Genomic DNA, 27,641 nt, shown 5'->3' with positions numbered 1-27,641 from the left:
CTCTCGAGGAATCCCAAAATATTTTGGCATCTTGAAAGTCGCATAGAAGCTCATATCCCACCGTATCATATAAACGAGAAACATATATGCCACGACGCATAAAAAATCATTGCAACAATGCATTAACAATAAGTTAAACGGCCTGTTACAACAGATGAAAATGTGCCATACCACTGCCATGTACACAGAAGAATCCAAGATAAAGAGTTTCTTTTAAAAATGGTTCACGGGATCCACATGAGGAATATACACCCTTCAAATGGGAAAAGACAGAGCTAATGCTGAAATGCCCAATTTTTGAAGTTGATAACAGAGGTTTGAAAAACTTTTACTACACATGCTCTACGCTCTTCACAAAGAGATAGGAAAGATTAATGCAACAATTCAACTAGAATGGGAGTTTCACTGCAAATGTCATAGCTCAATGAGAAGGCACTTGTTGGTACAACCTTCACATTGTGGATTCAAATTCTAACCTAGCTTGCTAACTCCCCCCCACAAAAAAAAATATACTGAAAAACAAGCATACAATGATGAAGCACGTTCTGTTCATAATTACAAAATGTGAAGCCAAATATGGCCCGAAGGATATGGTGCCTCTACCCGAATACAAAAAACAAGAGATGATTATATCAAGATAGGCCGAAGGTCTATCCACAGTTAGGTATGGCCCGAGCTCCTCCCCCCTAAGAATGGCAGTTGATTTTTATGGCTCGTCAAAGAGACCAGTTGTTGCATCAAGTCCAAGAGCCTCTTATAACCCTTGCACCTTTGTTCCAATAGTGCAACCTGCATATCCTTGTCCTTGAGGATCAAAGCTTGCTCAAGTTCCATTATCCTTGTATCCTATCAAATACAAGAAGTAGGATAGTAAGAGAAGCCAAGGATAAATTACAAAGAAATAATAACCTTAGTGACAATTATCTCCAATAATCTCATTTTATCTTTATTTTACCACAGTAAGTTTTGATGTCAATAAATAAACTCCGGTAATATCCCATAAAGATCAATTGATCATGATATTTTAAGACTTCCTGATATTATCATGATAAAAAACTGTCCCAATAATAGCATGTATGTAATCAGGAAGCAAAATTAGCTGTTGGAATTTGAAAACAAACATGTTTGAATTTGAAATCAAACATGACACTAACTTAAAATAACTCCCAAATCTCAATATGGAAATTGGGAAGCAATTTGCAAGGAATTGATAATGGATGTGAAAGTTAAGGCTATGAAGTTGGATGGTGACTTTTGCTATTCCAATTTTGATTTACACTGAAAACAAATAGTCAACTATATCATCAGCAAATTTTCTAACATGCTTATGTTTTAATTGTGTATATTTTGAATTCATGTTTATTGATCTTAATAAAAATTTATCCCATGATAAATAACATATTAAATTAATATATTAACAGCTCTGGTAATTATATGCCAAAATCCGGATATAAAAGATAGGATAACACCCAGATGGAAATCACCACCAAGGTTATCATGAAGATGATGATTGTCACTAAGGTAATAACTAAAGAGCAATGTACAAAAATCTGGCCACCCGGCTGCCTAGGCAGCCTTTTCTCAAACCGCATAGGCATAGCCCGGGGGTAGATCCTAGGTGGGTGTGCTAAGGCGTTTGCCTAGGCACCCAAGGCGCCCACCCAGTGTTTTAAAATGTGGCCGAATCGCCGCATATACGGCCGCATCAAGCACTATGCACCACCCAGCGCATTGCACGTTCCCGCATATGCTGTTTGAAGAGTTGCGCAGCATCAGAGCCGCATCCCGCATCGACCGCATCAGGCAGCATAATCTGTCCGCCATTTTTTTCAAAACTGTACCCCTCAGGCATGGCAATAAGGTCATTTTGACCTTTGAAAATACGGGGAAAGGGTTTTGGGGGGTCTTAAACCACCAAACAACATTTTGCAGCCACATCCGTGGCTTTTATTGGATCGATTGAATCAAAAAAAATATTGGGTGGAAATTTTATTTGTTGAAGTTCTTCAATTTGTAATACAAGATACTACAAACTAAAAGTCTATGAAGATTAAAAGTTACAAATCAAATAAATTTTCCCAATACTTTTCAAATAAAATTTGTAACTTTAAAGTGTTTCATGGACTAATACAATAAAGTTACAAGTTAATAAGTTTATAAAATTTATTGATCTTCATAAATGCTCTAATATCGTAAAGTTACAACATTTTTACAAATTTATAAAGTTTATAAAAAGTATACAAATCGAGTTGAAGAACTTTATGGACTCTTTTCAATATTAAAGAGTTTACAAAATTTGTAACTTTAAAGTTTTTTGTTACAGATTGTGTGGACTTTCTCCCCTTCTGGCTCTTTTTCGGTGGCCTCCTTCTATAAAAAACTTACTCAGCCACCCACCTTCCCACTCAACTTAGTCTCGGTCCTTTCAAAAGTCTGGTCCACCATCGCTCCACCTAAAGTGCAAGCGTTCAATTGGATTGCTTGCTCCCAAAGAGCCCTCACAGTAGACCAGCTTCAAAGGAAAGGGACCCCGATCTCCAACAGGTGAGCAATGTGTCTATATGAGGAGGAATCGAACCCTCACCTGTTTATTCACTGTAGCCTAGCCCCCGGTGGAGTCTTCCAATCCAGCTGTTTGGCCTCTCATGGGTCACTCCACCCTCTGTCCCGGCTCTCATCTCTTCGTCTCTCGTCTCTCATTAGCCTAAGGCCGGAAGAATCCTGTGGAAGCCTTCTATAGCAGCCACTATCTGAGTTATTTGGCTAGAAAGGAACTCCAAGATATTTCAAGGCCTCAAGAACAAAGTTCCAGCCCTCTTCCATAAGGTTACTTCCGTAGTAATCTTTTAGGCTTTCAATCACAGAGCCTTTATCGGGATATCAATCAACACTTTCCTTAGCCAATGGAAAACCATCTTTAAGCTCCAACCACATAGGGTATCAAGACCCAACAACTGGTTGCCACCACCAGAAGGCACAATCAAGCTAAACTTTGATGGATGCTCCCTAGGGAACTCTGGATCAACTGGAGCCAGAGGAGTTTACCGAGACCACTGCTGCAATGTTCTGGCCACCTATTCCGAGCATTTAGGCCATGCAGATTCTCAGTACGCTGAATCCATGCATCTACTCTTGGGACTGAAAAGATTCGACTTTTCTTGGGGATCATAGTTTTTTGTCTAGGGGGATGCCCAAAATATCATTTCCTGGGCTGCTAGAAATACACCGCCTCCATGGTACCTATCCTCTATTTTTTATGAGATTGCTTACAATTGCAAGGATATGGTCGTCTCTTGGAAGTATATCTGGAGGACGTCGAAAAAGTTCGCAGATCTTCTGGCTAAGGATGGAGCTAGCGCCCAAGCAGATGCCCCCGCATACATGCGACTTTTTGGGATGCTGTATTGTTCAAACTTTAGGCGCCGGTCCATCTCCTTTTTTTTCTCTAGACCACTGTGGGCACATTGTATTTTACTTTCTTGTGTACATTGCTTGTAATCAGGCAAGTCTCCAAACCCCAATTTTTTGTATAGGGTCACTGTGTAGTGATCTATTTTTTGTCCGAGAGACCCTGCCTGTGGGTGCTCTCTGGTCCCCCTCTTGTTTTCTGACGCTCTTCCTGTAATACAATCGTTAACTTCACTACAAAAAGAAAGTTTTTTGTTGCAAATTTGTGCTTATGGTTGTTGATTGTTGAATGTTTTATAAAGCCAGTGTCAAGTTTCTAGTTTTTATCATGGGATAGTGGATACAGAATCTCCAACAATTAATACTTTTGGAATTGATGAATAATCTAAATACCTACTATCACATATATCACTTTCATATTTTTTTTCTATGCATTAACCTATTTTTTATACTTTTTAGAATTTTTTATATTTATTGACCACGTCGCCACGATACACCGGCATCCGGACTGCATCGGCCCCCCCTAACCCTTTTGGCCGCATCCCGCATTGTAAAGCACCGTGCCCACCTAGGCGGCCTGAAAGGAGGGCGCCTAGGCACCACCTTGAAGCTTCCAGGCTGAGGGTGGAAAATGCCCATCGGCAAATGGAGTTTTCTAGCATTTTCCTCCATGAAAAGGGGGTAAGAGGGTTTTGGGGGCAATTCTTGCCCCTCAAAATCTTTGTAGCAAGGCTTGAAGAGCGAAAAACCCTCTAGAAAACAAGATTTGAAGGTAGATTGAAATTTTTTTCAACCTGCTCACAAAATCTAAGGATATTTATCTCGAATCTTTTTTAGGCTTATGGTAGTTGTAAAAGAGGAGATTTGGGAACCAAAATTTTCTGATTTGGGCCAATATCGATTGCATTTTGAGAAGTATTTGAATATTTTCTTTTTATGCATGAGTTTACTTGTATGATTCATAACTTTTATCCCCATAAATATTTTTCATGAGTTAGTTTAATAATGCCCTTATTAAATAATTGTATGAGTAATTTGTTTTTTCAATTTATGCCTTAAATCATTGCAATTTTGATGAGTAGGTTTTACTTAGATTTTTTTTGCCATGATCATGCTAGACTTCTTCCTTGGATTGTTAAGAACTCAAGATATTGAAGGGTCAATGTATTAATTATTCGTACTTCATTACCTATTTGTAATTTTTTAGATGATCATTTTTTAATATTCTTGGATGAATAAATTGAACTTTCAAATATTTAGACTACATAGTTGTAATATAATTTTCAAACATTAGACTACATAGTTGTAATATAATCTTGCTTTTGTATATGCATCTATAATTTCCACTTCTTGTAAATGTTTTCAAGTTTGACTTTGTTATTTTTGTGTAATTTTCAGGATTAGGTTATAAGTTGATACTCGATAGCTAAGGGTTGTAGGTGAAAATGTCCTCCTCGAGTTCAAGTAGACAAGTTGATCCAGGTTGGAGATATGGATAGGGTCCCAGCCCTAATGATAAGAATACACTCCATTTCCGGTTGAAGGAATCCAAGAAACTAAAGACCCTGGAACCTTAGGAACCTTGACCCAACCACCTCCCGAAACTGTAGACTCTAGAACCGCTCAGTACCCTAGAAACATACCTGTATGTAGCTCTGACACCCAAAATCCAATAAATAGGCAAAACCGGCACCCAAAAGCCCAAGCCCTGTAGACCCTCCTAAAGCTCGCCATTTGGGTCCGCATCAGACCCCAAATAAAAGTAGAGGTTGTAAGATTTCCAAAGGTTCAAGAATCGCTCGAATCTGACGCACGGTTTGGAAGCTATGGCACAGGAAAGCTCGTTGCCTGAAAATACCATATTCGTCCCTTAGCGCCAACATCATTAACACCGACGTGAAGACTGCCAATGCTGAGAAAAGGAGCCGAAATTCAATGGCACCAGGGGCACTAATGCTTGTGCCAATGGCATCATCGCTGCCTAAAAGAAGGTCAACCATCAACCACAGTAACGACGAATCATTTGTCGAAGGTCAGGCCCTCAAAATCTGGCCAGAATGTCATAATTGTGCAAGCGACAGAGGCACCCATGCAAGCGTTCGGGGCAACAGTGTTATGGAATCATTAACTTGAAGAACTACCGAAAAACAAGACTAGATATAAGCCTGACATGGCTGCAACATCAAGGGCGCCAACGCTGAGTAAACAAGGCCAAATCTTTGACCCCTGAATTGCTGACGAACAGTTGACGAGGGACCGGACACCGTATGACAACGTCAGCATTGTTCACGTTGTTTTGAAATGATGATGTACTAGTTCTGGAGTGGGTGGTGCAAATGCCTGCGTCAAGGGCGGCCACACTGCCGGGCAGACAACCCCATACATTTGCAATAGAATTTTCATTAAATGAAGTGGGCTGAATTATTGAAAAAGGGATGATTAGGGCTAAAATGATTGCTCGCCCCTTTGTGGGCCGTGGCATGAAAAAACAACACCTATTGCCAAGCTATCACTTTTTTCTAGTTTGCCAGACTCTCTTTTCTTACTTCTTGAAAACGTCGCAGCTCTTGAGGTATGCTCCTACTACTAGAGAAAAGGACATCCCTCACTTTAACGAGTCCAAGCCTTTCCAAGAGGGTCTCCCCAAGCACATTGCTCACTTTGTCTTGGCCAAGGAAAGGCCCCACCAAGTTCAAGGATTCCCTTTGATCCCCCCTTGGTTTCCAGAGGATGGGGCAGAACTAGTCACTTCCTTCATTGTCATGTCTATGGTGGGGGTCTTTAACATTGAGACTTCCCACATAAACAACTTACTTGAAGCCTTGGCCATGCGGCTTAATCCACTTACAAATACATTTTTCCTTCCTACAGGTGAGGTCACCCTGACCCTGGAGGAACTGGCGCGTATTTTGGGTCTAAGGCTTACAATTATTCCCCTTCACCCGTTGATTGGAAATGACGACCATGCTCTGGCGGGCAGGCGTTTCCTAGGGGTTTGGTTTCCATCCAGGGTCGAGTGGGTCGACCTTGAGGCTTTAGTAGGGACTCAAGCCAAGGCTCTCCCGAGCTCTGGGTGCGTACTTTCTTGTTCTGCCTTGTCAAGCTTGTATTGTTCCCAACATGCAGGAAGACTGGTCCTTCAGTTTCCATTCCCCTTGCTGCATCATTTTGGCAAAATCGAAAGATTTCAATTGTCCTGGACACCCTCATGGGCATTTACCGTGGCCTCTACAATCGAGTGGCTCAAGGGAGCCGGTTCATGCAAGGGGGATTCTATTTCTCCAGGTATCTTCCCCTCCTTTTCTGTTGTTATTGTGGTTCACTTTTGCGACTTTGAGAATCCCAGGTTCCTACTTTCCCGTATTGTAGTTATGGCCCTTAAGGGCGAGAATCACAACAGTCGAGGAGAGGGGCTTGGCCTACAAGGATGACGAGGCCAAGCCCTTGCCGATCGACTCATTCATCAGATCTTTGATGAACTATCATAACTCAAATGCTACATCAAGGGGTTGGAGGATGCAATCTTCACGCTCCCATCCCTTAGCCACACCCATTTGGTTCTGGCTGGCCCCAGTTTTTGCGAGGGTGCTTTCCCCATCGGGTGATGCGTGAGTTCTAGTTCCACCAAAGTTATGTCCAAATCAGGCTGGACTAGACATGTGTGTTTTTACCCTCTGTCGTTTTTCCTGCAGCGAGCTGCAGCTCGCGTTGACGCTGATGACGGGCACGCTCTTCATCAAAGAAAGAATGTCTCACGAAGAAAGAGCTGCTGGAATATACCATGGTGTATGAGGGTAGGTGGAAGCGTAAATCTTGTAAGCCTTTCTGGCAGCCACTACTAGATGAGGAACAAGAGTGAGGAAGCGCCTCCACTTGCTTTACTGAGGCATCCTAAATGTCTAGCTGAACTGGAGCTCGCCTCAGTTGAGGAGGCCAGCGAGATGATGGCCCATCTCTCAAAATGGAATGAAAGTCACTAAGCTATGATCGATGCTCCGTCCGCAAACAAGGAAGAGTAGATTACGTTCTTTGCTTCTACTATTGTTGTATTGGTCCTTACGGACTTTAATTATCGAATAAAATTCAGGACTTTTCTTGAATGAAGTATGTTTATGATGTGCCCTCATTTTTCTTTCTTTTGATGCCTTTAGATGATACAAAATAGCATATTTGAGCATGTGTGTGCCTTTGGTATTAACACAGAGCTGGCCACAAAATTTGGTGGCCATCGATGAAAGCACGGCTAAGCACTGTTGCCGCTGACTTGGGCATTGTCACCATCAACACCCAACATAATGCATACTGGGACATTCCAATAGGCTATGGAGTGAGCATTGCAAGCGTTGACGCCCAGGTGAACAATGGTGATGCATAAGTTCAGCTTAGGTGAGCAGTCCCCATGAACCGGGTTCAAGTGTTAGAGCCCATGTTCAATGAAAGTCTCTGGCGAGCTACCATCAAGGCTGGGAGCCTTCGTGGTTTTGAGGGTGCATAAGAAAACATTATGTAGGTGCTAAAGATGTCGTCGTTCTTTTTACTTTTATGCTTTAGGGTAGTGCTAAACAATACTCCCTAAGCATTGAGGTGTCTGCAGAGTCATTATAAGGTTGTTTGTAAAATTGTGTGGCATTAACCCCCTACTGATTTGGGTATACAATGAGACAATGCTAGCATTGCCAATTCTGGCATCGTTGGTGTCAGCGCCTCATCCTGGCTACCTTCATGGCTAAATGTGGGCCGTATGCTACAAAGTTTCAGCGCCAATGTTCACCACGCGGACGTCGGGGTGTTAATCCCTGCTTCATCTTTGAACTCAAGCGTCATGCTAGATGCCCTCCCATCTTTTCCTTCTTGGCTCCGGCTTCTTCTCTCTCTCTCTCTCTCCTCCTTCACATACCCCTTTCTACCACTGGAAAACCTCTTGCCTTTCCATCAAAAACCGTCTTCCTTTTGGCCGAAAGCTCTCGCCAGGAAAGTCTCACTATATCTTTATCTTTCTCAGCAGAAAATCATTCCAGCGACCCTTTCTAGAACCACAACAGGGGGCCACTCCGATATTGATAGTGTAGCAATCCACAATCTTTCTCAGCTCGGATGATCTTCTCATACTCCTAGTCGAGTGGGATGCTCAGAGGTGTGATGCTCACTACAGAGGGGAAGGCCTGGTTGCTGACACCCGAATTGGCGGAGGACGTTTCTGGTATCATAAGACTCCATGATCACCATACAGATCAGGGGTGTTGTGGTCATAAAGACATCCCTCAAATCTCGAACCATTGGGTGCTCATCATCTCCCTAATAAGGAGTCCATATAATCTGTCACAACAACCAACAAGTGAGAAGACGCCTACTGAGTATCAGAGTCGCCATTTGCAGATAAACATTGAAGAAATTCTATACATGGTCCTCGATGATCACATCCAGAATGAGGGTAAAGTGAGAAAGGGTATAACCCTCTCCTAGCTCCCTTCTACCACGGGCCCAACGCTAAATGCGAGGAAAGCGGTCCGCAGTATCAAAAACCGTCGAGCCGGGGATAGTGATGTGCTATGAATCCCAGACTTACACAAATGAAGCCAACTCTCATGGAGAAACCCCCAAGAAAAGAGAGAAATCCCAACAGGGAACCAATATATGCAGGAAGGCAGAAAAGTCGCATAGATCGTGGATCTCCCCAAGAGCAACTCGTCGCAGGTTACAAAGCAGATAAGTGAGAATCGTTGGTCCCCATTCCACTCACCAAAGGTATGTCAGATCTCTGACCACCCAATTATAGTGACACTTGGTCCACCCCTTCATCGAGTCGGCAAAGAGGAGAGAACCAAACAAAAAAACCAGAAAGGCCCGTAGCCTCGCCTCCTCTGCCAACAAAAGTGAACCACCTTCTGAGGGGATGTATGAAGGCCGAAAAATCTCGAGGTCCTCCCGGGCATCCCTCTAGACCTGCTCAAACAGCTCTACCCCAAACCTGCTCAATCTCCTGTGGGGCCTAGTCGATCTTGACAACACTTGTGTAACTCTGTATTTCTCTAATGCTATGGCTCAGGTGTATACTTCTTTGCTGCCCCTCTCGCCCAAAGTGCGTGACACAAGCGATAAAGAGAGGCAACTGTAGAAACCATGTTCCCGGCTTCAGAAATCCCAAGAAACTAAAGACCCTGGAACTATAGAAACCTTGACCTAGCCGCCTCTGCAAACCGTAGACTCTAGAACCGCCTAGTACCCAGAAACCGACCCGTATGCAGTTCTAACACCCAAAACCCTGAAAACCAGCACCTGAAAGCCCAAGCCCTGTTGACCTTCCTAAAGCCTGCTATTTGGGTCCGAATAAAGTCCCAAATCGAAGTAGATGTTGTAAGATTTCCAATGGTTCAAGAATCGCTCAAATCCGACACATGGTTTGGAAGTTATGGCCTGAGAAAGTTTATTAGCTGAAAATACCATCCTCCTCCCTCAACGCCAACATCGACGTCGGGACCGCCAACGCTGAGAAAAAGAGCCAAAATTCAGCAGCGCAAAGAGCACAAATGCTTGCACCAACGGCAGTAACGCTGCCTAAAAGAAGGTCGACCATCAGTAACGATGAATCATTGGCCGGAGGTCAGGCCCTCGAAATCCGACCGGAATGTCATAATTGTGCAAGCGATAGAGGCACCCATGCCAGCGTTCGAGACAACAATGCCATCAGCAATAGTGTTCTGGAATCATTAACCTAAAGAACCGCCAAAAAATAGGGGTCGAAGCCTGATAGGAATGTAGTGTCAAGGTCAATGATGCAAGCATCATGGCCATCAACACTAGGTCAACAGAGACAAATCTTTACGCCTGAACCACTAACGAGGGACCAGACACCATACGGCAGCATCAGCACTGTTCAAACTATTTTGAAATGATGTACTACAAAGCTCTGCCATGGGTGTGGCAAAAGCCTGCGTCAAGGGTGACCAAACTTCCAGGCAGACTACCCCATACATTTGCAACAGTTTTTTCATTAAAATGAGGCAGACTGAATTATTGAAAAAGGATTAGGGGTAAAAAGACTACCACTCTGCAGCATCAACACTGTTTTGAAATAATTGTGCTGCCCGAGTCTGGCTTCAATGGTGGCCAGACTAGCATCAACACCACCCTCGCTAGCAATCAGTGACCCTGTTCATGTGCCACTCCCCAAAACATTGTTTTCATTAATTGGTTAAGGCGTGTTACGCATGTTGTAATGATTCAGCACCAGGGGTGGCACTGTTGACACGACTTTGAAATCATGACATGGAGCCAACTACCGGTGTTATCAGTGCCCCCGTCGCTACTAATCAACATCCCGAAATTAATCAAAACTTTCAGGCACTGTTAAAGGGACATTCCTCTATAGATAGGGGCCTTGGCCCTCAAACTCTATCGTACCAAACACTTGTCCCCTGAGCCCTCCAAACATAAGTCCAAACCATAGTTGTTGGAAACGCCTGGGAACCCGAATCATTTCGGGAACCGGAATCGCGGAATCGTGCTTGGCCAGAAGTTTCTCGTTGTAGGAATCGGTGTCCATACAATAGGAATCATTGGGAACGAGATTCCTAATTTTCAGGAATTGAGTATCGATCGGAATAGGTCCAAGTTTCATCCACATATGGAATCGAGATTCCCGCCTCCTTGGAATCAAGATTCCCATTCCCCCGGGTTCGACACTCCAAGTGTTAAGTTTCTCTAATACACGGAATCGAGTTTCCGACATATGCGAAATCGAGTTTCCGATATACACGAAATCGAGTTTCCGATATACGTGGTATCGAGTTTCTGATGTACACGGAATCGAGTTTTCGATATATGCGGAACCGAGTTTCCATCATTTATGGAATCATGCTTCTAACATATTAGGAATCGAATGTCAATCATCTATGGAATCGTGTTTCTAACATATTTGGAATCGTGGATAAGAGATCCATGCTGGTTTGAGATCGAGAATTACAATAGCGGAATCGAGTTTCCGACATCACTTGATTCAAGTTTCTGACATCTGTGGTACATAGATATGTTGTTGTGTAAATTCGTGATTCCTACATATTTGGAATCAAGTTTCTGAAGTATTGAAGGGGCGAGTTGGTCAGGTGTTACTGGGTAGAATTTTTAGACATTAGGAGTATTGCGATACCATTTAGGAAGTGTCACTAGATTGTTTAAACTTTAGAGTTTAGAGGAGTTTGGGTTTTCTCAAGCTCAAGCCACGACAGTGTGTGGTATAGGGCCTATAGGCATTGTCACTGCAAGGCTGCATGTTGTGCATGAAGGAAAGATGGTGGCATCAACATGTGTTAGTGTATCATTTGAGAGAGAACGTGGTTGGCAAAGTTAGCACTGGAACACCAACTTACCCCTTCAAGAGAATGAACTATCAAATTTAAATATTTAGAGTTTTAAAGTACTAAGTTACTAATTACTACACCTGGTAGATTGTTGAAGAGGTTGAGATTGCACATTTTCTAAACGTCTTGTGTGGCTCATTGTATCGATCTCATGCTTTAGAAAGTTGCCTAGAAGAAAGCGGTGCATGTATATTAAAAAAAGCTAAAGCTGTAACATTTTTTATTTATAGCCACACCAATGTTTTGACCATGATGAGGAAGTTTACAGATCATGGGACTGACTTAGAGAGGGGGGGTGTCACAAGGTTTGCCACTTTGTTTTTAGAATCTCTGAATAGGCAAAAAGACAAGATTCAAACCATGTTCATCTCCTCAGATTGGAAGGAGAGCAAGTGGTCTAAGGAGGACAAGGGCAAAAAGGTTTATGACATTGTTATGACACCCAGGTTTTGGTGTGGATTTAGTTTTGCCTCCACATCTGTAAGCCACTTGCAAAAGTGCTTCGCTTTGTGAATAGTGGAAAGGAACCGTTAATGGGGCATACTTACAAGGCAATGGAGGCTGCAAGAGAAGAAATCAAGTTGAACTTGAAGCAAAATGAAAGCAAATATGGCCCCATTTTGAAAATTGTAGATGACAAGTGGGATATGCAGTTGGAGAGACCCCAACACCTAGCAAGGTATTTTCTCAACGCTACTTATTTCTGTTCTAATCCCGAGATAGAGAGAAGGGGTTGTTTCATGGAAACAATTAACAAGTGTAATGTGTGGCTCCACCCCGACCTAGATGTCCCAGACAAAGTGTCTATGGAACTTGACTTGTATTGTTACTTTAGGGGACACTTTGAGACGAACATCGTAGTAAGGCAAAGGATGAAAATACATCCATGTAAGTTGAAAATGTATTTGTCATTTAAATTCTTACTCCTTACTTCTTATCTAACTTGACTCTAATTTTTTAAATTCTAAGTTTTAGTCATATATATTTACTCTACTTATTTTCATTTTTAAATGTCTTATAGCTTCTTGGTGGGCCAACCATGGACAAATTGCCCCCAACTTGCAAAGGATGGCGCAACGAATTTTGAACTTGACTTGTACATCATCCGGCTACGATCACAACTGCAGCACATTTGAAATGGTAAATTTTCTATTTACCCTCATCTCCTATCAATTTACTACACTAACTTTCTCAATTTTTTTTAAGTAGCAAATTCTAATAGTGCAATGATGTAATGTGAAACGAGTGCATACAAAGAAGAGAAAATAGACTTGACTAGAAGAAACTGAACAACCTTGTTTCCATTCAGTATAATCTGAGGCTGAAGGAGCGCCATCTAGAGCGGTTTCAAATTGAAGACCCCATAGCTGTGAAAGATTTAGATCCAACAAGCAAATGGTTGGTTGAGCAGGATGCTAGGGATGAGCTTGTATTCGAGGGAGAGAGCTTTGACATGGACCCAAGTGCAAAAGGCGGCTGGTATGGCATCAAGCACCATGAGATCAACTAATCCCAAACTCAAGACAAAAGGGAAGGAAATGGCAAAGGAAAAGGGAAAGGGGAAGGAGAAGGAGAAGGTGCAGAAGAAGAGGAGGACGATAGTGGAGGAGGAGCATACAAACTCAGAGTAGACAAAGGAATAATATTTTTGTGGAGGAGGAGGATGACTTTGATGATGATGGTTTGGCATCATCATCAGATTTAAGATGCACTTGATGCTGGCCTTAGACGTCGACCTCATGTTGCTAGTGATGAGGAAACTCAACCTCATATTTGAGTTCATCATATTTGTGAGGTGAAGAAGACTACCTTTTTTAGTTTATGGCCTTTGATTGTCAGATGTGACTTTTTTATAATGAGCAATTATTGTGATTTGTGACTTGCAAGATTTAATGGACATCTCGAGTAGCTTTTATCTTTTAATGTTGCTTTTTAAGGTTTAACTATTATACTTATAGTTTAAAGTCGTGTATGTTCATGTTCTGACTTCTATTTAAAGTCGTGTATGTTCATGTTTGATCTATAGTTCTGACTTCTGAGCAATACATTATATATGGAAAAATATATAATCTTACTTATTAAACAAAAAAAATGGAATTCTATGTACAATGACAGGGTAGGTCCAACAATCCACAAGGATCTAATCCTAACAGCAAAGAACGAAAGAATAAAAATAAAAACAGAGAAAAGGATAGCATATTGTATACTTTAGCATCGTTTGTGTATGTTATACCCACATAAAGGGCCACTGACCATCCATTATTGAAGATGGAAGGTGGAGACACTTCTCCAACTTGAAAGTCCAAAATTCTTTGTTAAATGGAACTATTGTTCATCTCCACGATCTGTCGACAAGCAGGATGGTGGATGGCCCTTGTGTATAGTACATGTTACATACTGTAAATATCACATAACATATCCACTCCTAAGATAAAGGTGAGATTTTGGACCGTGGCCTTTTTCATTTCCATGAGGCGATGTTTAAGATCATCATTCTCCTCAATCAACTCGGCGTCCTTAGATTGAAGAAGCTCTTCATGTGCCAACTGCATTTGTGTAATCTGATCTTGGAGCTCAGTGATAGTCGCTTCATACACTGTCCTTTGAGACTGCATCAATGCTTCATGAAGTTGCTCCTTTTCTAACATTTGGGTTTCATGCCGATGAATTTCCTCAGAAAGTTGTTGAGCCTGTAAGAACAGTCAAGATTAGGTCGGAACAACATGCTACTGATTCAAGAGAGCTCCCTTTACAAAGACCAAAAAGATTAGGTAGGAATAAAAAGCTATAAATTTGAGAGATTACTCTTTATATAAAGCTAGTAGGCAGTTCATGTATAGCAATTCTTTTAGGTCGGTCGGCAAGTGTATTCTTTGTGAAGCTTTCTCATAGACAAATCATGACACTGCTAATTCAAGAGACTACTCTGTACATATAGCTCATATGCAGTTTACATGATAGGTTTTTGCAACATTTTACCTTGACTGCCTACCTAACACAACTCAGCCCCCTGTACCCAGGCATGGGACGGGTTAAGGGAAAGTTTAAGGTCCTCACCCTTCTTAGACCAATATGCAGTTTACATAAGAGAGATTATAATTATTTCAGGTTAATGTGTGTATTGTATAAGAAGACTTGCATAAAAATCATGACATGCTATTGATTCCTAATCTTTTATATATAGCTTGTGGGCAGTTTACAGCAGAGAATATCTGGTAATTTCTTTTAGACAAATGAGTGTATTGCATGAGAAGTCTTTCTCAAAACATTATGACCAGCAATCAATTCAAGAGAAAACTCTTAATATATAGCTAGTAGCCACATTATGTCAGAGATCGTATTTTAATTCTTTTAGCAAAGAGAGTGTGATATATAGAAAACGTTCCTATGAAACATTCAAAACATGCCAAGGATTCAAGAGAACTGCAGTTCACATCAGCGTGTATTGTAAATATTTTACGTAAGTGGGCATATTACATGAGAAGCGTTTCTATAAAAACCATGATATGCAATATTGATTCAATAGACTGCACTTTATATATAGCTAGTAGGCAGTTTATAATTTTATATCAGAATAGAAATTCTTTCAAAATATATGATAGTGTTATACAAGAAGCCTTTCTGCACGGTGCATAAAAACCTGTGACATGATATTCAAGGGATGACTTTTTACAGATAGATAGTGGGCGTTCACATCATAAAGTGTGCTGTAATTTCTTTGAGTGAAATGTATAAGAGGCCCTGTCATAAAAATATTGTAAGAAAATTTATCTGCACTGTTCATCAACCATTCTCAAATTTTATGAACATGGATAAGGCATACCTAGGTTGTCAAAACCGCACTTGGGGCCTAATCAGACTAATGAACAGTGATATCATCATTCTCATATTTTTGTATGAGAAGGCTTCTCATGCCACACTATTTTCACTTAAACTATTCCTAAGACCAACAATATGCTGGTTGCTTCATGTGTAAGTTTACATCTTCCCTTGGATGGGGTCTTTTGTACTCATAAACATCACCCCTTCAGCAACCAGAATATTTGAATCTAGATTGGCTTGACTGTCCAAACACTTAAAAGGTCTGCCATTCAGTGATTTAAAAAGCGAACCGCCCAGCACTTAGGCTGTCCAGAAGGCCTGGGTGCATCGCCCAGGCCTAAGCGGCCAAATTAGGCGGATATCCTTGGGCACCTGCCGAGGAGCCTGGGAACCCGCCTAGGCGGGCTGCTCAGGGGCTTGCGCCTCACCCAAGGGTGGAAATGCCCCTCGTTGAGAGTATTTTTTTATCAGTTTTTAATATTAAAGGGGAAAAATTGTAAGTTTTAGGTTCATTTGAAACCTAAAACCCATTAGAGTCTATTTTAGAGAGAGAAAAACCCCACAATTTTTTTATTTTTACTAGGCCGCCCAGGTTTTAGGCGCCAGTGTAGGCCCTGGGCAGCCTGGACCCCCCCGGCTGCCTAGGCGCCACCTTGTGCTTTTTGAAACACTGCTGCCATTTAATTTCTGCCATTTACTTGCAAATCTTCTAGTACATGTCAATCATATACTGGAGGAGCAAAAAGCATGAGACCACCTCTAAGTCTAGTGCATAGCAAAGTGTGGATGATAGCACACTGTTGTGACTTGCTTTTGTGCATCTGAACTTATGTCATACTATCTCAATGTTCCAAGGAGATGAGGAATCTAGATAGTACCACCTCATCTCCTGGGCCACAATGTGCAAGCCTAAATCCCAAGATTGGGGATCCACACACTCAAAAGAACAATTTGGTCCTGTTGGGCAAATGGTGGTGGCGTTTGGCCTCCCAAGAGGGCCATTTGTGGTAACTTGTGCTCTGTCACAAGTATCGCCTTGACCAATCTCTCTGGCTGCACACAGTGTTGCCAACAATTCACCCTCTGGAGCTTGGAGATCTATCTCACATAGCTTCCACCTCTTCAGAGTCAACATCTGCTTCCCCAGAGGGACCGCTTTCCAGAACTTTACAGCATAGCTAGAGACACCCATGCCTCAGTTGCGGACCTCTTCAAAGTGGTAGGTACCTTCCCATTCTGGAATCCCAACTTTAGAAGACAGCTCCACGTTGAAGAGGTCGCAGCCTTCCTAGAACTCTTCACCTTATTCACTCTATCTACCTCTCTCTCCTCAAGGTGAGGATAAAATCATTTGGTCCCTAACTATGTCTGGCATATTCTCAGTATCCTCCTTTTACAGTAAACTCCATTCACATCCAACTTCCCCCATCTCCCCCACTTCTATTGTAGTGAAAGCATGGTTATCCTTCATCCCTTCTAAAATTCAGGTGTTCAACTTGGAGTGGGTCTTGAAGGTTGACCAATTGCAACGAGGGGAATAATCATTCCCAAACACTGTGATGTGCACAGTGGATGAGGAAACTAATTCACACCTCTTCATCCACTGCAGCTTAGCCAGCAACCTACGAGCAGACCTATTACTAATATTCAACTGGTCTTGGGTAACCCCTAGGTCGATACCCCACATGCTTGAATACATGCAATACCTCCCCTGGCCCAATTCAGGCACAATGCTTTGGAAGGCCTCACTAGCGGCTACTCTGTGGGCAATATGCATCAAATCCACAGTTATCTTTTGGGCCAAGTACCATAGCTGCTTCAAACACCAATCAGCCTTAGACTTCCATCTCAACCGGCAGGCCCTTCTCTCTCTTAGACCAAGTCGCATCCCTTAAGCTTCCCTCTGGAGACCCCCAGAACCGGGCAAATCTAAACTCAACTTCAATGGTTGCTCACTTGGCAACCCAGAGCCGGCTGGCGTCGGAGGCTTTCATCGGAAACCACGAGGACCTTTCCCTATTCTCCTTAGCCAAACCCATTGGCGAAATCAATTCCACTACGGTGGACGCTCTTGCTCTATTGGAAGGTCTCAAAAACTTCAATCCACCTTGGAACACCGATCTGATAGTGGAAGGAAACTCTAGAAACATCATCCTATGGGCTTCAGGAAAGGCCACACCCCCTTGGAGACTCGCTCATGTATTTGATGAAATTGTTGACATTTGCAGGCATATACCCATCTCATAGGTGCATATCTGGAGAGAGGAGAACCACATGGCCAACACTCTCACTAAGGAAGGACCAGCATTGGTAGGACCTTGGAGATTTTTGGTTTTTGGTTTCTTGATCCTGTTTTGTATTTACATGGCTGTATAGCATTTTTAACCTCTACCACCTTCTTGGTGGTTTTGCATAGAGCTCTTGAGTTGTGGGCAGCCTATGTTTTGATACCATGAACAACCTGAACTTTATACAATAGTAAACAATTTAAAAAAAAACTTATGTCATACTATCAATAAATTTTATGACAATCCTTCAGGATTGCAATTGGCACCATAATAGTGATTATTTCATAATATCGAGAATGCCTTAGTAGCTAACAACTTAAAGGGACCTTACATAACCAATTGTCCTTCTCTCTTTGATAGTTAACAGTCAACTGACATGACAAGTCTCACTATGATGCAGGTTGTCATGGGATTAAGATGGTGACTCCATGAGAAACATGCATAACCTTTTGTCAAGCCTTTGGAAGTAATGGTCCCAGAAGGTCAACCATGTTGGTTCCCACCTTACCTATTTTTCTATGAATGATATCATCATTATCATCATCATCATCAAAGGCTTTTCCCAACTATTTGGGGTCGGTTGTATGAATATTGGTCTGCATTCTACTCTATAAAGGGTCACATCTTCAGTAAGGCCATAAGTCCCCACATCTTTTCTACAAAATACACCGGTGAATCCATGCATATTTTTCACCGCAACCAAGAGACGTTATAACGCTTCGCTTCTGGGAAACACCCTAGCTAACCCTCGATCATTTCTCATTGTACCCGGGTTCTGGTACAACACATCGCTTACAAGAAACACCCAAGTATAAGCAAATAACATAGATTCAGGATTCATGGAAAGATATGTACAATGTAAATTTGACAGTAAAGTAATATAATTTATAACAAATATTTCATCTGTCATAAATTGACAAACAAGAGAGTGATCCAATATAATGAATCTATGCATTTTTTTAACCAAAATTAGGAATAGGAATCTAATTTTCCTGCACTAAAAATAGGTATCTTATTTGTGGATTTCTAATTGATTGGACAAGAAAGTAACTACAATACATATAGTATGGCATATATGTTATAATGGGGAACTGTCGTAGAAACACACTTGAAATTCAGCATTTCAAAGAAAACCCCCACTTTTTCTTTCATTTCATGCAGCACTGCAAAATAAAAATAACCATCAAAGACCCCACCCCTGGTGCACAACTTTCTTTCCCTTTTTTCTCTCAAACCTTATCCTTTGAAAATACATTTATTCCTTACAAGTCCTTTCTCCCTTCTTCCTCTACCTCATTCCAATATTTCCCCAAGCTCTCTCCTCTCCTTTGCATTAAATCCTCTCCCTCTCTTTCTCTCTCTTGTCCCTTTTTCAGTTTGACCGCCTTGCTCTGATGTGGCTTGCTAACGCCATGAATAGGAACTCTCTCTATCAAGCACGGTTCTCTCCTCTCCCTTCTTTCACTCTAAAAATATTTCTCAAATAAATAGCTTGCTATATCCTTTCTCCAACCAGTTCTCTCTTTCTCCCTCTGCCTCTTTTACCCATGACCTCCATGTCTTTCCATTTCCATAAAATCTCAAATCTCAAATCTCTCTCTCTCTCTCTCTCTCTCTCTCTCTCTCTCTCTCTCTCTCTCTCTTTGCGTGTGTGTGTTTGTGCGCATGTATGCACATGTGCACACTACACATCTATCTAGTATGGCCTTATCTCCAAAAGCATTAGAGAAAAGGGGAAGAGTGCAGGGAGTAGGAGTGAACTTGGTCCAAATACTTACAGCTCCAAATACACCACTGTTAACTTGCAATTAATTTTGGCTGGTTTGATCAGCGTGGCAGCCATGGGACTACAATAGTTAAGAGGATACATAGAAAGGCGCTAAAGAAGGGGAGGAGGGAGAAAGAGAAAGGTAGGGGAGGAGAGGTAGAGTGATAAAAGACTAGGAAGAAATCCAGGACCCAAGGTTGTCACTTGTATCATTGTCTCAATTAAAATACAGGGAAATTTTCATGAACACAAGAGGAGAGATGTGAACCAAATATTTGGAGGCCTAGATATAAATTGGTAAACTTTTATCAAAAAACCTGAAAAAATATAAATAGCCTATAAAATAAAGCACTACACCAGTCACACCAAAGGAACATACCCTCCCTCTCTCTCTCTCTCTCCAACAATGAAGAGAGAGAGAAAAGAGAGAGAGAGAAACCACGATGCCACCACTGGCCTACAAGCCCATAGCCTTCTCCATTTCTCTCTAAAATGACTTGCCTCCCTTTCTTTCTCCTTCTAAATGACATCTCTACCTTAGCCACTGCAACTCTTACCAGCCAAAAACCTACTGACCTGAAACCATCATATGCAAACCCAGCCATTGATCACCATAGGTTCTCAAACATGGACCAGAAATTGACAGCGTATAACCATCCTAAGCCCAAAACTGGCCTGGTGGTTTTTAAGGCTAAACTCATTGCAATTTCTATGTTTCTTCTCAGCCTAAATTATCACGTTTTTTATCTCAATCCAAATTTTTTTCCCATCTAAATTTCAACAAACTCTTTGACATATCTATGATCCATGGTCACACAGAATTCAATCAAGTTAAAGGAATGCTCGTTAGTGAGCTTTTTTGAGTAATTGGGGCTTCCCATTGTTGCTTGGGAGGGGTCAATGTGAACCATGCCAACACTAGAGAGAGGAGAGAGGAGAAAGTGAGCGAGGGGACAGAGAAAAAGAGAGGAGAGAGGTTGGACCGAAAATGTGGGAACCAAAAGAGAGAGAAAGAAGAAAGGGTTTAGGACTTGAGAGGAAAAATTTATTTCAAAAGAATAAAATTTGAAAGAGAAAGACAGTTGTATAGAAGAGGGTCGTTTAAGGCCTTGTTCAGACTTTATCATGCTGCTAAAAATGAAAGAAAAGAAGGGGTTTTCTTTGACATGCTGAATTTGAGGAGGGTTTTATATGATAATTTCCTATTATCAATGTAAAGTATTACCATTTTAAATCATAATAATGTGTAAATCAATCATCACAAAGACTTTCAAATGCAGAAGGATGGAAGAAATATAGTAATATTTGGCTAAATCCATATTCTACACAACGATGACCAAGACCATAGAAAAAGCAAAAAAAAAAAAAAAACAGACACAAAGCGGAAAATAATTTGAAGACCAATTACCAACATAAATGGAATCAATAAACCTGCTTTCTATACCAAGATTAATTAAATATATAAGATCACATTTTACAATAAAATATAGCTAGGTTGAAAAAGTCTGCTACCCAGCCGCCTGGGCGGCTGGGCAACCTCACCGCCCTGCCCTGGGGCTATACAGCCTAGGGCGTGGCAGTAGCCCTGGTGGGCCGCCAAGGTCCTACCGCCATGGGGCCTTTTGGCGAGGGTGGAAATTGACTTCGCCAAAAGCGTGTTTAGTCATTCCCCCACTTGAAAAGGGGGGAAATAGGTTATGATGGGTATTTCGGCTCCACAAACCCTAGAGAGAGACTTCCCTCCAAAAACAATTTTTAGCTTGAATCGATTTTTTTCTTTAATCGATTTTGAATTCAAAGTTTTCAGTTTCTCATGAAATCAAAAGGCATTCCACTCGGGTCTTTTTCGAGACAAAATAGGTTGCAAAAAAGAGGTTTTGGCATCTAAAAGTACACGACTGAAGCCTACTTCGATTCAGTTTGGAAAGGTTATTAGATTTAATTCTTTATGTTTAGGATTCATATTTTGTGTGAGTATTGTAATATGTTATGTTTTTTAGGCAAGTTTATTGTATTTATCATTGAAGTTTGGCTTGACATTTATGATGAAACTTCTTGAGTTCTTTTCTTTCCTTTTTTTAAGGGTTCGCTACCCCTACTTTTGTGATTATAACAGATTTTTGGGTATGTTTGGCTATGCTTCTACTTGATAGTGCAAAATCAAAATTCAATAATATAATGCGTTGGAATATATGGAACTTTGGAATTTTGAAAATTGGAATGTGTTGGAATTTTTTAGGGTAGTGGAATGTGTTGAAGTTGAACTTCAAAGCTTTGAAGTTTAAAGTGATGTTTGAAATGCTTATGGATCTACATTTATGTTATTTGACTTTGTATTTTCGCTTAACTAGTTAATGGATGTCAAATTTTGGGCAACTTACAATTCTATATTTGTAACGTGTAAATTTTAGTTTCTAGGTATTTAGGTTCCATAATTGAAAACCCCATGCCCCCACTTTACTCACCCCACCCCCACCCCCACCCCCCCCCCCCTCCTCCTCCACCCAGGCGGTTCGTAACCCCAGACATCCAGGCGGCCGTTTCCGTCTACTTAAACCTTAAAATATGGAGCTCCAACTGATATATATGAACTTAGCTAAAACAAAGTAAAAAAACAAGTCGCTACATAGGCAATGACTATTCATACAAATTGATATATCAATAAAAATCAGAAAGTTTTTTCACTATCAATTACTCATCACAAGCTAGAAGCATGTTAGGAAGAAATTATATAATATAGTCATTATGTTATTATTAAGAAGCAGGGGACAGGGGGCAGATACAGGGCATAAAGATAAAAAAATCTGTCTCTCTGAAGAACACTTATTTCTGACTGAATTCGAACTTCTAAGATATGATCCATACAATCAGGAAGGTAAATCATTTTTAATCTTTTCTTTTTTGGAATAGGTTAGGACGGCAACTAGAAACAGAGTTGTGGTGCTCCAATTGTAAACAACTAACCACTCAAGCACGTGGCTCAATCTCATCTGAAATTTGGAGACATATATCAAACAATCAAAGTAACACTGAGACCAGGCTTTGGCTGTATTACATAGAAGCTGAATCAGTAGAGATGATAATAATTGCAAAAATGTTCAAGGAGGAGAACCGATAACACCATTTTTAAAATTTATTTTGACAAAAATCTCATTATGAGGATTGGCCTTGAGAAATCATCCCACAAGCACAAACAATTCAAAGAGTTGGAGATATTTAACAAATTAAAAGTTTAAACCCTGTTTTGCAGCACATTATTCCAGAATGGCACATCCTTAGGGTGCTATAAATATCAGTGTTTAAAGACTCGACCAAGTCAACTCATACTCAACCGAGTTACTTGAACTTGGCAGCCTGCAGAGCCGAGTTCCTGGGTACAACTCGAAAATCTAAAAAACAAAACCATAAAAATTATATTTTTATTAATCACTCTACATAGTTTTGCTGTTTTTTAGGATGATTTGTGAGTTTTTCTTATTGTATGCTCTGTGTTTCTATTTCCCTTTTTTTTGGATCAGAACTGTTTCAAGCTACGAATCAATTTTTTCCAAATTCCATTTTCTATATAGTTTTTTCCATCTTTAATAGATTTTTATTCACTTTACAATTTCTTTTTGCTTTTTACTTCTTTTTTTTAATTTAGCATATTTTAAATTTTATTTTGCATTTTTTTAGCTCTGTTTGGGCCCGTAAACTACTCGAGCTGGTCCACTCGTACTCACCCGAGTTACTCAGCTTGGGAAGGGGCGGAATCCCAACCACAGCCGACTTTTTACCATTGATAAATATGTACAACATATATTACACAACTTTTAAAGTGTAAATAGGTCTCATTCATCCTACCAGTGTCAACCTAGGAATACCCAAAAACTATACAAGGTCCAGAAGAGAATTGCGTGTAATTATGTAACAGGGGAAAATTATTTCTACCCTAATCCAAGAATAAAATGCAGAACTGAAGCAGAACAAATATAGAACAAGTATTTGAAAAGCATTTCTAGAATGGAAAGTATTTCCAAATAAACCAGAAAGAGCACAGAAAACAGAAGAACAAGTACATTGTGTTGTAAAAGTATTTTATGTGTCATTCTGCCTCAAGAGGGGGAACTACATTCTATTTGACAACCTAACTGAGCAGGTGAGTTAACAATCATGATGAATTGCTAAGGACGCATTTACTGAGAGCTCATCTCAAGGAATACATTAAGATCCTAGCATGTTGCATTTTGGCAATACCTGCAACTCAAGAGATTCATTTTTGACCTGAAGAGTGACCATTTCCTGCCAATCAACAAGAAAATAAGCAACATCAAATAATTAACAAAACAAATGCAAGATTACCATTTTCTTTGGTCAAAAAGTTCACACTAACTTGAGATACATTATTTAGTTACTGTGAAACTGGGCCAACTGTGACTGTCCAACCTGTTTGCAATCTTCGTCAGCAACGGCAATGCATGGCGCATAGAGCTTTGTTATTTCTTTGACTTTACACTTCTTGTTGCATTGTGGACACTGTCAACAACCAAATGCAAACACATCAAATAAGAAGTAAATAAACTATTAGTGGGCATCCCACAGAAAAGGCAACTGTTTCCTTCATTGACACAACAAAAGTACTACCTTCCCATCAGATTTCCCACATCTTTGAATCCATGCTTCTATGCATGAGTGTCCAAATAAATGCCCACAAGGAAGACAACTGCCACACTCACAGAGTCACGGATGATCAATAAAACATCCAACACTGAACTTTCTAAAATAGTACTTATATGAACTACCCAATTTTGTGATGTACATAGCACCCGATTTGTGGGTTGTCATTTTTTTACTTTGTTTCACTCTTAAAACCAGGGGGGTTTCATCCCAAAAGATCACTTATTGGGAAGGCTTGAAGTACACAATTACTTTGTCAAAAGCCCCTCATGATCACAATATAAATGGTTCCCTACCCTTGAAGGGCCTTAACTCTACAGAAAAGAGATAAAAAAAACAGAAGCAGAATTTTTGAGCAAGTAATTACATAAAGCAAATAGAATTCATATTAAAAAGGAGTTCACTAGCAAGAAAAAGGAGTTCATAGAGAAAACATGAGCATAGGGGTTGAAAGAAATGAATGGAGCAACTACCCTAAGAAAGGTGAATAACTTGGTTCACATTGTATAATAGGCGGACAAACTGTGTTTTAATTAAATTGAATCGTATAGTAGGTGGAAAGTCTACATTGTAATTTCTTTAGTTAGAAAAAGTGTGCTACAAAATTAGAACTCAGCTTGGCCGCAGAAAGTTGGCCATTGGCCTGGCAGAGTTATTCGGGTGAGTCTGAGTCCAGTCATGAGAGAGTATGTTGAGCAGCCTAATGAGCTAAAAATAACAACAACAACAACAAAAGAATAAAGAAATAAAAAATGGTAAACATAGGAAAACCAAAAAAGTCAATAGAAAAAGTATATCAAAGATGAGAAAGGAGTTTTCGATTTGTTTTCTTTTTTTTAAAAAAAAAAAAGAAATTGGTTAAACATTCTTTCCAAAAAAATAGAAAAAATAGTAAAAAACACAAAACCATAAAAAAGTATAATTAAAACCAAGGGTAAATTATAGATACACCACCAATTTGTATTTTCTAGGCATATGCTCCCACGCCCTCTATAGAAAAAAAAAAAACAAAAACCAAAAACAACCAAAATATATTTTGGATATCACACTATTAACCCCAATACTTTTTTTTTTTGGCATCCGCCCCCCAAAAATAAAAAAGTAAAAATTTAGACCAAAATAACACCCCATTTTAACCCATGTTTCCAAAATATGAGGCCTAACATGTGCCGGTGCGGCTTTTGGAAAAGTGCTAATCATATACAAAATGTGCCGACCAGCTTCTAATATTAAAATTATGTCAATCTGGCACAAAATGAGTCGGACCAGCTTATATTGAAATCGTGTCGGTCCGGCATATTTGAAATTGTGCGAGTCTGCTTGTGTATTCAAGTTGTACCGGACAGGCTTAGAGAGAGGGAGAGTGGGAAGTGTGGGTTAAAATGAAGGCATTTTGGTCCAAAACAGTCACCATTTTTGCTTAGGGGAGAGGGTGGGTTGGGTGCAAAGAACAACAATGTTCGGTTAATAGTGTGGTATCAAAAGTACTTTTTTTTTTTTTTGGTAGAGAAAGGGAGGGGGCCATGTCTAGAAAATCCAATTTGGGAGGTATCTATAATATTCCTTGAAGCAAAATAGTCAATTATAATTGATTTAGTCAAAAATTAAATCAATTAAGAACCAATTATAACTATTTATATAGCAACTATATATCCCAGAGTTGGGGATTGTCAAGGGCGAGTCTGATTGCACCAGTTGTTACAAAACCCTGCATGGAATTTTTAAGGAGAAAAAGAAAACAATGGATGCAAAAAAACTTAGATGCACGGCAAGTAAAAAGAAAAATAAGGGCCATAGCATGATGTCATAGGAAGCAAAATTGTGACATTAAAGTTCAGCCAAAGTGGATGAATACTTCCGTATCAGCTAATAGACAAAATCAACACAATTTGACAAAACCCAAAAAATTCTTCAACAAATTCTTCGGGCTTCTCCAACCAAAGAGGCTATGCTCTGGCCAAGAAGCGAAACCTTCTCTCATCTCCCCAAGAGAATATGAGGACGGTTCTTGAATACCCAACCAGTAAAAAATTCACCAATTTTATGGAAGTTTGAAACACAGAAGCACATCTCTCTCTCTCTCTCTCTCTCTCTCTCTCTCTCTCTCTCTCTCTCTCTCTCTCTCTCTCTCTCTCTCTCTCTCTCTCTCTCTCTCTCTCTCTCATTTAAGAGATGCAGTGTTTCTCTCTCTATACATCCTGCAAGAGATGCAGTGTTTATGTGGACACTGTAATATGTTAGTGTGCCTCTGTGGACTCCGTAATAAGTTCCGCCAGGGAGAGAGGGAGAGAGAGAAAGAGAGAAGTTCACTTCATATTCAGAAAACATCATGCCCCAAATACATTAAACAGCGACAACAAAATTCAGAAAGAGAAAAACACGCCTAAACCTCATGGTTCTAAGGTTTATACCAGATCCTATGAGTATCATCAGAGCTCCACGGCTCCATGCAGATAGGGCACGAAAATAAGTCCGAATCACCCATGCTCTTCTCCATTTCACCGAAACTATCTCTGCAACTCCCCTTCTCAAAGTTCCCCGTATCCCCACTATGCCCCAGCAATCCATCACAAGAAGCATTCTCATGGATCCCTTGCCCTAATTCTCCCTCAAAACTCTCAAATGTACCAAGGATTTCAACACCGTCTTCTTCATATTCACTCGGTTCAGGGCTTCGAAGCCTTCTTCTTCTTCTAGGGCGTGACGAAGAGCCACTACCTCGAAGGTTCATAGATAAAGCATTGCTCGCCATTAGAGCTGAAAATTACTTAAAATGAAGCCCTGGACGAGTGAGCAACGGCGTTAAATGAAGGCTAAACCATGGCGAGTAAACGCTTCTTTTTTTATACTTTCGGAAGAGTGTTTTCAGAGTCCGCGGACACACCGGCCTACTAACTCGCACCAGAAAACCTCCATGATTGAAGATTCCTATCCAATGAAATGAAAAAACAATTAAAAAATTATTTTAAAATGTTATTTCATCCTATCTTAGTTTATTTTGAGTGATTTATGTACAGACCTAAAAATGTACCTACAGTATGAAATGTTAAGTTTATAGGCAGAAATTATAAAGAAAATCAGCCAACATGTGTTTTTTTTTTCAAAATTATTTATCGGTCCAAATATGCCATGCTTGAACGGCATTTTAATTTAATTTTTTTTAGTCTTTTCATTAGTAAGGCAAGGTCCCAAGCTTTAGGGGAGTTCCCAGAGTCTGATGTTAGAATCTTCGAACCGATGCGGAGCGATTCAAAATATTATTATTCATCGTAAATAAATAAAATAAAATAAAGAGCCATCCGATGATGGGACCTCAGACCTCCTTGGAACTAAGTTGTGCTC

General features: G+C 40.4%; 1 protein-coding gene across 1 annotated transcript; it reads right to left on the bottom strand.

Annotated features, from left to right (window-relative positions):
* Window positions 1-364: 364 nt before the first annotated feature.
* On the bottom strand, window positions 365-27,236 carry LOC18443218 (uncharacterized). The gene is made up of 6 exons (XM_006853410.4): window positions 26,711-27,236; window positions 24,267-24,345; window positions 24,069-24,158; window positions 23,880-23,924; window positions 14,216-14,455; window positions 365-846 (listed from the first exon to the last, which is right to left on the bottom strand). Exons 1-6 carry the CDS (start codon window positions 27,049-27,051, stop codon window positions 661-663), a joined length of 981 nt encoding a protein of 326 aa, XP_006853472.2. The 5' UTR covers window positions 27,052-27,236; the 3' UTR covers window positions 365-660.
* Between the last annotated feature and the right edge of the window lie 405 nt (window positions 27,237-27,641).

The sequence above is a fragment of the Amborella trichopoda genome, chromosome 2, assembly GCF_054954075.1.
Source record: "Amborella trichopoda isolate Santa Cruz 75 chromosome 2, AtrichopodaSantaCruz75HAP2 v2.0, whole genome shotgun sequence".
Classification (NCBI taxonomy): Eukaryota; Viridiplantae; Streptophyta; class Magnoliopsida; order Amborellales; family Amborellaceae; genus Amborella; species Amborella trichopoda.
This window is presented reverse-complemented; position numbering and strand designations above follow the sequence as displayed.